The sequence below is a fragment of the Centrocercus urophasianus genome, unplaced genomic scaffold, assembly GCF_019232065.1.
Source record: "Centrocercus urophasianus isolate 14NV4802_14NV808 unplaced genomic scaffold, USGS_Curo_1.0 seq_10, whole genome shotgun sequence".
Taxonomy (NCBI): Eukaryota; Metazoa; Chordata; class Aves; order Galliformes; family Phasianidae; genus Centrocercus; species Centrocercus urophasianus.
This window is the reverse complement of record NW_024884142.1, coordinates 91521612-91536839: the sequence shown is the minus strand read 5'-3', so window position 1 is coordinate 91536839 and position 15228 is coordinate 91521612. Positions and strand designations below refer to the sequence as shown.

The 15228-nt window shown below is 36.7% G+C and overlaps 1 protein-coding gene across 7 annotated transcripts in view; it reads left to right on the top strand.

Moving 5' to 3' along the window:
• The window catches only part of CDC42BPA (CDC42 binding protein kinase alpha), a 153193-nt gene that overhangs the window by 94337 nt on the left and 43628 nt on the right, over positions 1-15228 (top strand). For all 7 annotated transcript variants that reach the window (XR_006171413.1, XM_042834461.1, XM_042834646.1 and 4 more), the window contains 5 exons: positions 1946-2193; positions 6534-6639; positions 7857-7981; positions 14308-14413; positions 14752-14900. Coding sequence is in view for 6 of the 7 variants with exons in the window: in XM_042834461.1 (XP_042690395.1) it covers positions 1946-2193; positions 6534-6639; positions 7857-7981; positions 14308-14413; positions 14752-14900 (734 nt within the window). In the remaining variant the exon portion in view is untranslated. The remainder of the gene's footprint in view (positions 1-1945; positions 2194-6533; positions 6640-7856; positions 7982-14307; positions 14414-14751; positions 14901-15228) is intronic.

Sequence of the window (15228 nt, the reverse complement as noted above, 5' to 3'; positions counted from 1 at the left end):
GGAATTTGTGCTTACATCAATTCAAAACATATTTTTTGTTTCTTCTGTTACTCTAATTCTGTTTGCTATTGTACAATACCACCCAGCTCTCTCTTCTGCTGCAGCATCTGTTTTATCACAGAATTGCAGGGGTTGGAAGGGACCTCTGATTGTCACTGAGTCCAACCCCTCGCTAAAGCAGCAACCTACAGCAAGTCACACAGGAAGGTGGCCTAGTGGGTCTTGGATATTCCCAGTGAAAGGGACTCCCCAGCCTCTCTTTGCAGCTGTTCCAGTGCTCTGTTACCCTAAAAGTAACAAAGTTTTTCCTCACGTCTGTATGGAACTTGCTGTGTTCCAGCTTGTGCCCGTTGTCCCTTGCTTTGCAGTTGGGCATTACTGAAAAGCAGGCCTCAGCAGCTGCCAGCAAGGCCCAGTAGCCCCAGCTGCCACAGCCTCATGCCCACAGCTCCTGTATGGCTCCCTGGCTGCTCACTTTTTAGTTTTGCACCCAATAGGATCTTTTGAAATAAAATGTGAAAAACCATTAAGACCATGATGTTGCAAACAGATGTTTTGCATGCGGCACTGTTACATACGTGTAGGCAATTAAGTGTTTTGGGCAGTAAAAAGCAAGTTCAGTAGTTGACTACAGGGGCATGAGAGAAAATTCCTTCCCTTTCCTCTCTGAACCATCTCCATTTAGTATGGCATCTTTTTTCTCTGATTAACCGTTCTGCATCAGAACTGCAGGATTTTGTTCTTTGATTGAAACAGATGGTCATTTTGATGAGTTAGAGAAAAAAATGCAGCAGCATGTATCTGGCTCATACAGTTAGAGGTTTTTACAGCATTAGGTTGACACTCAGAGCAGGGCCATTTTTTCACAGATTTCATCACAATAATAATTCAGATAATCTGAATTTCTTCAGTGCCATTTAGCTCTTGAAATCTGTTCATGCATCATCAAGATAAACTAAGGAAAATTATCTTTACTTACAACAAGAAGAGAGTTACAAAATATTGTAGAACCTCCTACAGGTGTGAGACAGTTATCCTAAGGAAGAAGGTTTTTCAGTTATCTGCCATTTTTTGAAGCAGTCTTTTTATTAATTTGCTTTATTTATTTAGACTATGTTTCCTTCTGTATTCCTTATCTATAAGGAGAAAAAAATCTGAACCAAGTTATGCATGTATTTACATGAAATATAAATGCATCTACATTTCCATACTTGGATTTCAATGCATGTATAACACCACAACCTCAGTTTGTCCTGTTACTGCAGGACTTTGGGTGCGTGGTTGATACAAATGTGTATGTGTCCTTAAGCAATATGTGAAGACTACTGAAATGCCAGATCTCACCAAGAGAACTTTGCAGCTGTGAAAAGTGAAGTACTCTTATTGTTTAAAGCTTGTATTTCCTGTTAACCTGCAGTGATGTAAATGGTTAGTTTAAGTAAAATAGATCAGGTTTTCCTGACTGATGCAATCCATATAGTGTTTTTGTAGCTAGAATTTAGCCTTTAGTCTCTGCCTGCCTTTGTATAGTTTTTCCACAAATTATCTATGCTTTGAAATATATTGACTATACATCGTTGTCCTTTTTCTGCATTCCTGAAAGCCTCTTGGTTTTGTTGCTGTGAACTGGATGAGTGGGATCATAAGTGTCTTTCAGTGCTGCTGTCACTTTCTGACTGTGTGTAAGGGGAGTCACAGTGTGTTACGTGGTGTTTAAAGTGATGATTTCCATGTTTTAAAACTATTATTGCATTTAAATCACAAAATGATAAAAGTACAGTTAAGATTTATGATGAACAAATTTTCAGAAAGATAAAAATAGATACATGCTTTTATGTGAAGTCTGTAATGGGATATTTTCTAAACACAGACTTAAGAGTATTGAGTTGCTGCTAAGCATTGTTTTCAGCATTCTTGAGTGCTAACTTCGAGCTTCTTGTTTTAGCAAAAACAGATTGGTCGCTCTCCTGGGGTAAGCAGTATAGAACACCAGCAAGAGATCACTAAATTAAAGGCAGACTTGGAAAAGAAAAGTGTTTTCTATGAAGAGGAACTATCTAAACGTGAAATAATGCATGCTAATGAAATAAAAAGTCTGAAGAAGGAACTACGGGATGCAGAGAGCCAGCAGCTTGCACTTAAGAAGGAGATCATGATTTTGAAAGACAAGTTAGAGAAAACCAGAAGAGAGAAGTGAGTATTTTATGGAATAAAACAAAAAAGCTGAGAATATCTTTCTAAGGCTCCTGTTGTATTTCCTGACACAGTATGGTTTTGGCTGAGCTAATTGATGTTCTAATGGTTCCAAGGTATGTAACGTGAGTTTCAGAATTGCAGCTCAGGATATATTGACCCCAGATATTTATCTTGCAGTTTAAAATATTTGTTTACTTTTTTTTTGTTTGGTACTTTTGATGCAAAAGAAATGTGTTAAAGATCAACTATTGCTTGCATTTCTTCCTGCACAGGAACTTAATGCGGACTAGGGCTAATCCATGCTGAGTTGTATCCAGTGTTAACATCAGTCATCAGGCTACTGTAGGCATAAGCTGCTTTATCTCTTTTGGCGTGGTAATTTGTCAGAGAAGTGCTTTTTTTCTCTCCCATGCAGTGGAGCTTGTAACTAGCCTTGACAGTGTTTCTTGAGGCATTCATAAGTAGAAGTGAGTTTTTCTGTTGGATAGTGTAGTGTTCAAAATGCTAATAGTCGTAACGTGAATGTGTTCCTCATTTCCATTCATAAAAATCGGAGTACTTTATAGACATTGAAGTAGGTGTTCTTTTTTGCTGCTGTGATATTAGAAAAAGCATGGAGGAGAGATTCCTACTGAAAGCCTAAGCTGGTAGCAGTCCTTGAATATAAGCAGTAAATAAAATAAAAGCATTTTTCAAAAAGCCTGTGCAAATTTCTAAGCTGAACATATTATTGCAGCAGTTTGCTGCTTCATTAGATGTTGAGAGGTGAAGCATGCCATTAGTAGTGTGTTTTCATTGTATCACAACTTAATGGTCTTGCTGACCTATGGCTTATAAATACAGAAGAGGCTTTGTTGTCTTGTAATCAATAAAAGGGATAATATGATACTCTTTTAATGATGTCAGCTCATTAGTGCCTCTAAAGGAGGGAATATTGAATCATTAATACTTCTTTCTGCAGCCTAAACTGTTCTTAGAGATGAAACCTTCAAATGCCAACCAATACAAAAACTGTGGAGTTCTGTGAAAGCTATTCTAATGCACAGCTGCAGAGCCTAGAACTAGATGTTCATCTACTGACAAATGGCCTAACGATGCCGATCTCCTTCATGCTAGCTTTTTGTCTTACAGCTTCTCTCTAAATAGAAAATGAGCTGCATCAAAATCTGAAGTGAAGGTTTGATGTAGTCATGTATTTCTGTATTTTAAATGTTGATGTAAGAAAAAAATTGTAAAGATTGAACAGAAATGTATTATACATTGGAATCCAGCATTTAGCCTTAGTGGAAAGGGCTTGAGCATCTTATCAAGTCAGGTGTCCAAACGCAGCAGGAGGGATTAATGAAGACTTGACCTTCAACTGGGTTTTGTTAAACTGATAAACAGAATTTCACTGGGTCTCCACAGAAATGCAGAAATTCACTGTTCAATGTATGCTGCAGATTGACATCTGTAGTAATTCTGGGATTTAGAAGGAAAGTCTAAGTATTAAGAATGAAAGAATTGCTGTTCAGTTCATAGTATTTGGTAGTTTTTCTCATGAGAGCGTTACTTTTTTTGTTTCTCCTTGCTTGTGTTGTTTAGCTTTTGTAATCAGGCATACAAAGCATTTTGTGTCTGCCAATACAGAATTACAGAGATGTTGTTCAGTGTAAGCATTGAAAGGAAGCACCTGAAGTCTTCATGGTGAAATAAGTAGAACTGTTTAAACAGTAGGCGTGGAGTGGGCTCAGCATTGAAGTGTATTTGGTAGTCTAAAAATAAACTTTAGTGTATGTTAGAAGGATAGAGTTTCATTGCTTTATATAGTAAAGAGTTATTTACTACAGTAAATAACTATAATGAGCTATAGTAAAGAGTTAATTCTGTATGTTATTCTAAGCAAGGGTCAGTTAGGTCTCAGTCAGAATCTGCTTTGGAAACTTTTTTAAAACTTGCATGCTTTTTGTTTCCATTTCATTTTTTAAAACAGGGTTGTTTTTTTTTTAAATTTGTTTATTTCCTTTAAATTTAGGATTTATTCCCTGTTATCCCAACAGTGTAAGTGTTCAAGGAAGAGAAACTACCCCTCTGTACTCTTTGCAAATAGTCTGATAAAGTGTGTACTACTAAAATTGGAAACATAGGGGCATGGTATCAGGTCAGTGATATGTGTAATACAATATTCAGTTTCTTAGAATTGTTATTATGAAATAGTTCAGAAGGTGGGTGAAGAATAGGGCGAAGAATAAATTGTGTGTGGAGTTTTACGTCTATTAATGATGGATTTATAAAGCAAGAAAGTTCTATAAAATAGTGTTTGCTTTTTTAGATTTATGATATTCAGAAGCCTCTGAGGGCTGGTGTTTGTTTTGGGTCTAGTTTTCTTGTTTTTTCAAAGCAGTAAGCTAAAATGTTAATCCACTTTGTACATCCACAGCTAAGGGCTGAAATGACAAAGTGATATCATAAAGCTCTATTTCATGTTGCTTCCATGTGGTTTGTGGTAATTTTGTTTTGTTGTGTTGTTTTCTTTTTACCAACAAAAAAAATCTGGATCGCATATAGTTTCTTAAACTTCTGAAGTGAATACACAGCTAAATTTTAGATGAGAGAAGAAGCTTGATGGGAGAGGAGGGTTCTAGGCTTCAAAGCAAATGTATTTTGATCTTCTTGGCTGTCCAAGATACGCCTGTGGAGTTTGTCATAGTACTGTGGCTTTGCTGAATTGGTATTTGGGCGTAATAGATTATATTCATGTTTTCTTTGTGTACCATACTGTAGCAATTTGGCTTACTAGGTTGGTGACAATTAACAGTTTAATGAAGAATGTGAATACAGAGAATTACAAGCATGTTGGGTTACTATCCATAATTCACCACCTTTTTGACCACTTTGAGCCTTAAAGCCTTAAAATAACAAGAAACACAGAACATGAATGCTATAAATAAATAAATCCCCACAAAAACATTGATATGTAAAAGCTAAGTAAAAGGAGTTAAAAAAATTAATGTTAAGCTTGGTCTACACTCTGATAAATTAGCTTTGAATCTCTGCTTTGCAAACAGAAGCAAAACCTGTTATTAATTTCCCTGACAGCCAATGCTTTAATCTTTTCCTGCCTCTTCCCTGGAAGGCTCATCATGTACAGGGAATCTGTTGATACAGAGAAGGAGTGGTGGTGAATTTCAAACTTGGCGTTTAAACAGTAACGATAGTATGTTACTTTGCTAGGAGGTAGTGTTACATTTCAAAGGATGCCTAGCAACATAGGATTTCACCATGAATCTAACATGCTGTTCTAGATTTCAAAGAGAAGTTGAAGCACTAAATGAATTTCAAATTAGGGATAGGAAATTCAAACCAGTGTTACTCTCAACTGGGTTCACTGTAACCACTGGAGCTTCTCTGTTTTTTTAAGGGTGTTCTTGCAGTTTGGCACATTTGTCCTAGTTACACATCTCAGAAGCAGTGGTGAGGTTATAATTTCTCTATTATGCAACATAAAATTCTGGTTGGTATCCAGAAAAGCAGTTGCAGTGTTCGAGACAGAATTGCACCTGGATTTTATTTTTTTTGAAGAACTGCACGTTTTTAAACCTTTTAAAGCCAGACAGTGATGTTTACTGATGGGTATTTTCTGTACCTTTGGCATTCATACCACAGTTCCATCGATCTACATGAACTTTGAACCAGTTACCCATCACAGTGAATACAAAATGCTACGGTGCCATCTTGTGAAACTTTCTGTTGTAGTGAGTGTCAGAATGGAAGTTCCATTTCTGACGGGAGTTGGAGGTCTGCAGCACTGCAGTACAGCTCTTTGAGGAAACGGCAATGGCTTTTGTCAAAACATGAATGTAATTTCAGGTTCTCAAGTTCATTACACAGCATCTGTTCATTCTGGTTACGTACATTGTGGTTTTCACCTGTCATTCTGTATGAAACCTGAAACTATGGAAACGTGAAAATTAAAATAGCGTTTCTGTGGACTTTAAGAGAAGCTGTCTAGAATGTCTCAGAATATTGACAGACTTCAATCTGCAGAATTTTAGCTGCTCGGTGTTTGAGGGATTCATTAAAGAATAAAATGTGTACAAGTGGATTGATAAACAATGGCTCGGGGGACTTCTTTTAATATTGTTTTGAAGGGAAGTTAATTGATGATTAATAGATAACAGTACTAAAATGGTATTTTAACACCATTTCATCTTTAGTCTCATCTTGGTAGACTGGGTCTTACCAGTGTAGTACTTTCCTTTCAGTTACTATCTGTATCAGTCATTATATGTTTGAGTAAAGACTGTGATACATTTTTTAAAGGAAATTTTCTAAATCTAATGCATTTTATTTCTTAGCCAAAGTGAAAGAGAGGAATTTGAAACAGAGTTCAAGCAGAAATATGAACGGGAAAAGATTCTGCTAACAGAGGAAAACAAGAAACTTTCCAATGAACTTGATAAGGTAAGTGCTGAGTAGCTGAGGGCTGAGTTTACAGTTAGTGTAGGCTGTGTACAGATTTGGTTATGTAAAGTGGTTAACAAAACTCTTACTAGAAGATAATATTACACAACAAAAGTTGTCGTTAATATTTGAATAGAGAATATCTACAGGCATCTGAATTTGAGATTGCGTTCATATATATATGTATATATGCAGGTATGCGTATATATGGGTGGGTATTAAGTTATGTGGCTTTTACTAAGACTTTTAAGTTTGCTAAGATTAATTTTATATGATATTCTAAATAGAAAAAATAGAAGCAGATAATATTGAAAAAATAGACATTTAAATCAGAGACCCATTGAAATGATAAATATGTAGCTAGGTATTCACATAAGGAGTAAAAACCTATAGCTTAAAAATTAATATTTTTTCATCATTTTGATTTGTTAATGCATTTCAGTGCAAAAGGCAACATTTCATGTGAGATTATTCTCCTCTTCACGCCTTTCTATTAAGTCTATCTGATGTCTAATTTCATTTTGATTTGGGGAATATTTAACATAATGAAGTTTTAGCTTCCCGTAAGAAATCAGGTTAGCTGTGGCTTTTGCCTTTCAAAAGGTTCTTGTATGAATGACAGCTGTGTGAATGCAAGGAAGGTTAATTGCTAGGTATTCCATTTTGTACTTACAGATGTGCATTTAATTTCAGTTTTTCTGTCTGCGAGTGATTAAAATGAAGAACGGGAATGTGAAATACCTGGAGAATCTCCTGACTGATTTGTGGCTGTATCTGTTAAGCCTTATAGTCCATAGTTACTAGATAAGGGAGAGATTCAGTAGTTTTATCTGAGCTGTAACATTTTTTGTGCCTTTGTTTGCCTTTTCAATTTGTTTTTTCATATAGAGAGCATTCTACACATATATGATGTGAAACAGAAACCCTTTAAGAGTTGTACAGTTATGTGGAGACTAGTTCTCTAAAAACTGATGTGTTGTTTTTTAGAGCAAAAATGTAGTTCTAGTCCCTAAAAAGACCTTTAAGCACAGCTGAGATCATACATGAAGAAAGATTCTGGCTTTTATTGTTGCATGCTGTTCATTGTGATGGGTGTTAACAAACTTGAGAGCAGTTATATAAACTGAGAGAGAGAAGAGAGGCATGGCTCTGAGCCTGTGGAGAGATAGAGTCACAATAGCTTATACATTTAACAGTTTGTTTAATTTCTCATTCAGCTCACCGCCATGTTTGAGAGGCTGAGTATGAATAACCGGCAGCTGGAAGAAGAAATGAGAGACCTAGCTGATAAAAAGGAGTCTGTGGCCCACTGGGAGGCCCAAATTACTGAGATCATCCAATGGTGAGTACTCAGTCTGTGGTAGGGCTGTTGCGGAGTTTTGCATTTGTATTTGACACTTGCAAGTGCTTAGGTGAAATCCCACACCTGTCAGGGATTCTGCTGTATTTTTGCCTGAGATTTTAATAACATCCATATCTGGAAAATTGAGTTCCTCCTTAAGAAGGAAAGTGTCTTTTCAAATACAAGGATTGAAGTGCAAAATGATCATGGCTGTTGGGTGTGGCTTGTGGCTTTGGAAGAATGCTGAAAGGAATCATGTGCTGAGCTCACGCCTCCAAGAAGGAGCAAGCCTGGAAAAAGTGGTGGCTGACAGCATTTCTGTCTCAGCATTAATGTCCTTCATCTGCTTGGCATGTGTCAGAATGAAACAAATGTAGTGCAACTTCTGTGTGATTTTTACAAGGCTGAAAGGCAGAGGATTTGAGACTCTCTCAGTGCCAGTCAGATGATGTTTCTAATAATACTTCAGTTAAATAATGATTGTTACACTTATAAAGTCTTCTGACCACTTCTAGTAAATGGAGAAAAAGAATAACTTGAAACTATTGAGGGAAAGAGATTGCTCTTTCTAGACATCTTTCATTTTTCTCCTCCGTTTCTGTTTTTCTCTCTGTTCCCTTTGTATGTCATAATGTAGTGTTTGGTATCTATGAAAACATTTTGTATCTCAACATTTTTTCCACTTCTGTGTAGATATCATTATACATATCCATGTAGTAACTAAGTAATGTAACTTGTTATGCCAAAGCAAGAATCAGAAACATTTATTTTAATGAACCTTAGTATGCCGATTGTTGTAAGTATAATTCTGTTGTTCAGATAGACAGAGTTTGCCTTTGAATATAACTGTGTGATATATAACAAGAAAGCAAGATTGTCCTCTGGCTTTCTGGAAGTGTTTTAAACTGTTAATTAAATAATGTAACTCTGATCTGTTTTATGAAGTTCATAGTGTGTCAAGGCATTGAATTCATAGCAGAGATGACAAATTTTAAAAGGTCCAATTGTGCAGGTTGTCTGTCCCATCTCTAAATGTAGTAGACTGTCTGCATCGGAGAAACATATATTTATTTGCTGAAACTCTGTTAGTTTGTAGCTGATTGCAAATATTTATTCAGAAAAAAATCAAGCTAAAAGAGACACAAGTCTGTTTTACATTCCATGTTGTTGGAAAGCACTCAAAAGTTTGGAGCTACAGAATAAGACAAGTCGGCATTAAATATGGATTGTTTTACTTGACACTATGTTAAAGTGTACCCACAGCCATTAAGGAAGTCCGTTCTCCAGTTGATGAGAGTGTTTAATATTTTAGGATGTACTACTGATGTAGTTCAGATACACGATAAGGCATCTTGCACGCATCAGATGTCACTTGGGAGGAGGAGAGGCTCGGGATTGTTTTGTTTGGCGTCCCTAAAGATACTAAATGAAACAAAGTTAACATGCAAGAATAATTTTCTTAAAAGCATTTTACTAATCTCTTTCAATAGTACAGTGTATTTTAAAAAGTATGGAGCTGAAAATTAAGAATTTGTTTAAAGAAAGGCAAAGAAAAAAATACTATGGTTGGACATTAAGGAGATAGAAAACATGATTTAGTTTCAGTTTTTAATTACCTTATGCATCTCAATTTTCCCTTTGCATTCCTTTCCACCTGTATTAAAATTTTTCAGCATTGTGAGGCGACATAGTTGCTCTCATTTCTTCCTTATTGTGTTTGGATTTCCCATATGTTAGCCATATGATCTGGTAATGTCCTTCTCCTGTTGTTAGAATTCAGCACTGCATACTGAAACTGGGTCCTTTTTTTGGGAGCTTTCTTGCTGTGGAACATGGGCTGCTGTATAGATTATTATCCATTATAATGGTAAACATTTGAAAAGAAAAGTATCTACATTCTTTTTAAACTAATTTAGTCAGTCACATCTGTGTTTTCTTTGGAAGAACATAGAAATTCAATCCCTACCTGAACGCATCTTCAAATTGGAAATAGCATGCCTGGGAGCTAACAAACTATGATAGATCTTCTGAGCTGCATCTCCTCACCTAACAGATTTTCATATAATACTAAATCAAAATATAAATTTTGGGTGCGTACTTTAAAACACCTTTAAAGTATTTTTTTGTCCTCTTGTCTAATTTTTCTGCTGTGATTCGTGAAGGATTGGAGGCAGTATATGCAATTAATTACTATTTTGGTAAGCAGATTGTTTGGCTCTCTGTGAGTTCAAGGTATTTGTTGCAGCTCTGTTTTAAGTAACACAAGCCTAAGGCGTTCTTCGCTTCGAGTGTTTTACCATCTTGCAGATCTCTCTCTGGACACGTGTGGCACTCACGTGGCACTCTTTGAGTTCACATTTTGGGCAGTTAAGACTGTTGCTCTTTTCACAACTCATTGTGAGTTTCTGAATTTTATTTCCTTTCAAATTTTGTAATCTGAAAGTTATAAAGCTGACCTGTCATATTCCCTTTAGCTTTCTCTACATTCTTACTGTGATCTCTTGCATCTTTTTTATGGAAGATGTACAAAACTTTTTTAATTTTTGCTATTATTATCCCAAGGCACCATATATATAACAACTTCTTAATATAAATACTTCAACCAAAATTTAATTGCATATTCTATTGTTGGTAGCAATAGACCCTCACAGATCACCCAACTTTCATGGAGCTACTATAATTACATGCTTATATTGGCCAAATCACTCATCGTTTCTTGACAAGAATAAGAGATGTTAAGGACTTTATAGTTAGCTATAAATTTTCCTATGGAAGATAGGAAAGGAATTCATTGTCTGTGAGGTTAACACAGTCACTTTAAAAGAGAGACTTCTGAATAGCCATGGTACTGTATTTCTGATTTACTGCTGTGAGGAGATTCATGGAAATCTTGGTAGGGATTCCCAGGGTACTTGTCAAAAATCTGAACTTACTAACTCTCTCTGGGAGGCTATAAGCCAATGTTAAAAATTGTAAAGGTAGACAATCCCATAAGTAATACTGTAGAAATCTCTTTTTCTCTCCACTCATTGAAATGGAATCTTTAATAATGAGTTCAAATTAATAACTTTGTATGTTGAGTATGTATGTAAAAATGAACTAAATCCTACCTAATTTACTCATAGAGTGAAACATTAAGCTTAGATTCAACTGAGGCCAGAAGGTATGGCTGTTATTACAGAGAAGATCAGGTGAATATTCTCCTTGTTAACTAGATTTCTTTCTACCAACTGCAGTATGGTTGATATTATCCTGATTATTCATTTCATTTTTTTTTTTAAGTGCCACAAGTGCTTTAAAGTTCTTTGAGTTTTGAAATCTGCTTGCTCTCAGAAGAAAGCACACACAAATTGAATACAAGATTTAGAGTAGGATGGGACTTTTGATAACTATCAGAAGTTGCAGGAAATTCAGCTGAAAACCTGAGATGTTCTGAGATTCATGGTATTCAAAGTAGGAATAATCAGAGATTAATCATCTATTAAGTAGAAATTATGGAGAATAATGGGAAACTTCAGTGTTTGAGAGCAAAGAAAAGTGCTGAAAGTTTAGAGAAATAGGATTGGTTTGTTTATTTCTTTTAAATAGATTAGGGGAGAAAAAGAGTTGAGACTTTAAGGATAGTGATAGACAGAGATCTAAAACCTCTGAGAACCTACGGGAGAACTAGGAGTGATAGCTTTCAGACTTCCCTGAGGTTTTAAATGAAATGAGATGCAGCTTGGTATGTGACCCCAGAGCTTCAAGATCCCTTCTGTTTAGCAAATAATAATAATAAAAACAATAATAATAACAAATGATAAAAAAAAAATTAAAAAAATCTTTGGTCTTGATTCATTTTGTGTTGTAAAGTATTCTGGACACAGACACAGATGGTCCCACTTTCCTAGTAGCATGACAAATAAACTACCAGATGTTTGTGAGTGGTTATTTGAAGGTTAACATAATGATGTCTCCAAGTACATAATGAAATTTTAGTTTTAGTCAGTTGCTTTACAACAGCATAATAATCACCAGCAAAGCAGGAACAAATCCAAATGCTCTTAGGAAATCAGCATTTGATCAATATGTAAATCATTTTGGAGAAAATGTTGCCATCTAGTGGGCAACAACACCATTTCTACTTCAAATTGCACTAGTAATTCTTTAATACGCTAAAGAGTCTGCTTAAACATGGCATCAATTTTTGTAAAATCAAACAACTTTCTTTCTAACATGGGAAGTGAATCTTTCTGTTCCCACTTGTTCTTTGTTCTTTTTAGTATCCATTTTGTCATGTGTAGGCTTCTTATGCTGATTACTGCACCTTTTGCCTACTCTTGTATCATAAGTGGTTTGTACAGGACAGGATCTTCTCATCTAGTCATCAAAATGGGTTACATATGGAATGTTAGAAAGTTGATAGTCTGCTTTCATTGAGTCCTCGTATACCTTGGGAAATCGCTAACCCATTCATATCAAAACTATCACATTGACATAAGTGGAATCAGGAGATGGTTTTTAGTTTAGTTTTGTTTTTAAGTCTCCTTCTTACCCATTGAACTAAATTGTAAGCAAGAGACAAAGAAGATAAAGCTTACAGAATGATTAAGTTCTTAACTTTTCCATGTTGGGTGGGAGTTTTGTGGCAAGTACTCTCTAGCTTCTCTGATTAAAGCATTCTTCCTTAAATAAATCTTAAATTGCACACCGAGAAGTCACTACAACCTGTAGATATTTACTCTGTAGCTTTTACTATGATAGAGCTCTTCTGTTCCTCCCGAGTCCGTGGCAATTCAAAGTGAGAGCTCCACTCTGGCTTGCTATCTGTAGAACTTTGTTGAAGCATTATATTATTTTCATTAATTAATGGCAGACATTCAAATTGCACCGTTTCCATATTCACTGTGTAAAATCAACAAGAGAAATTTGTGTTGCTTTATATGCAATGAGGAGAAATCCCTTTCTGCAGACAGGTCACTAGGAGAAGCTGGAAAAAAGGCAATGCTGCAGCCATTCTTAAGAAGGGTAGAAAGGATGACCCAGGGAACTACTGACCTGTCAGCCTCACCTCTGTGCCAGGGAAGATCATGGAGCTGATCCTCCTGGAAGCTATGCTAAGGCACATGGAAGAGAGGGAGGTGATATGAATAACCAGCTGTCAGCGGTTTATGGCTGGTTGGGCCCGGTTCTATGACCAGCAGGGCAGAGAGATCCATGGATCTCCGCCTCTGGAAGAGGGAAACAGGGGACCCCAAAGTAATTGAAAACAGAGGCAACGATGTGAGGAGAAACAAACTAAATATAGTATCAGCAAAATATAATGAGAGAGAGAGAGTGTGTCTGAAAGGTGGATAGGCCTCACCGCAATGCTGAGGTGAGAAGTGCAAGTCCAGTTGAGCAGATGAAGAGAAGCAGATGGAGCAGAGCAGACGGAGAAGCGCAGGCAAAGAAGAGCAGGCAAAGAAGAGATCTGGTGACCTTGCCAGGAGTTCTATCTCCTCGCTGACCGCAAAGCCCCTGGGGAAATGTAGTTCTTCTCCTCCGAAAAGGCACCCGGAACATGAGCATCAGCAGTCAAACCCCCAGTGCATTACATGATGCTATGGTGTGGAATACTGATAACCAAAAATCATAAAACCATGACACCAGCATGGCTTCACCACGAGCAGGTCCTGCCTGACTAACCTAGTGTTTTTTTATGATAGCGTAACTGCATTAGTGAGCAAGGGAAGAGCCACTGATGTCATTTGTCTGGAGTTCAGTAAGGCATTTGTCCCTCCTAACTCCCTTCTCTCTGGACTGAAAATGTATCAATTTGTTGGGAGGAATGCTCAGTGGATTAGGAACTTGTTGCAAGATAGTGCAAGACAGTGGTAGTCTACAAATCCAATGTCTAGATGGAGATCAGTGACAAGTGGTCCCTCGGGGTTCAGTGCTGGGACTAATACTCAGTACTGTCTTCATCAATGACATTGACAGTGGAGTTGAGTGCACCTTCAACAAGTTTTACCAACATTAAGCATATTTCTTTTCCTGTGTCTTGACTGTTAGCCATGGCCTTTCTTTTTTTCCATCCTGAGCCTCATACGTGTTGTATAGGGGCAGTTTGGGGGCCAAAGGGAGGCTCTTCCTTCTGCTCTGAGCAGAGATGAGGACCCACTTTCCCTCATCTTGTATGTCAGTGCAGTCCCTCAGGTTTGGATGTTAGCTTACCTTCCTCTTGCAGGGACTTAAGTTAGGGTTCTGGCTTAGCCTGTGTCAGTACTCTAAGAAAAATGAAGAGAATTTTGTTTTTTGTTTAGATCGTTTAATTAAAACATTTTTCTTCTAATGTAATTGTCTAGGGTAAGTGATGAAAAAGATGCTCGAGGTTATCTTCAAGCCTTGGCCTCTAAAATGACAGAAGAACTAGAGGCCCTGAGGAACTCCAGCTTGGGTGCAAGAGCTACAGTAAGACTTATCATTCTGAATATCAGATGTTTTGTTTGTTTAAAAATGTAATGGTCATTTGATAGTTTTAGCTGCAGTAATAATATTCTTTCTGTAGAGGCTGTGTTAGTCAAAAGCTGAACTTCTCTAGAGCTTCCCTTCTGAATAACTGACTTGCAGATTTATTGTTTATCACATCATGTAATTTTTTTCTACAATATTCTTGAAGTAGCTACTTTCTAATCATATATTAATTTGTTGAAGGAAATGTGTACTATGCTGCACGGAAAGCTTGAAGTCTTTCACTTGTGCCTGTCCTTCATAGTGGTCATTTGAATCATTTTATCATTTTTCACCAGGACATGCCCTGGAAGATGCGCCGTTTTGCAAAGCTAGATATGTCTGCAAGGTTGGAACTGCAGTCAGCTCTTGATGCTGAAATCCGAGCCAAACAGGCTATTCAAGATGAGTTGAATAAAGTCAAAGCTTCCTGTATCTCTACAGAGTGGTAAGACTGAATTGTTCTATGGAAAACTTTCTTGGATTCCTACCAGAGAGCGTCAGTGTATCATCGTTTAATTTACATTTTCTGTCAAAATTTGATAATGAATGATGCTGGTTTCTTATATCCAAATGTGAAAAAAAAAAGATATCTGTCTTTACAGCACAAGCAGCTGGATGCTTTCTTTGGAGTTTTGGAATCTTGACAACATAATGTAATGTCTCCTAGTTTAGTAACCAGTTCAAATGTAGAATTTATTCTTATCCATTGTATTGATAGCTGTACGGATTCATTCCAAAAAGAAAAGAAACCTACTATTGTGTATTGGTTTGCA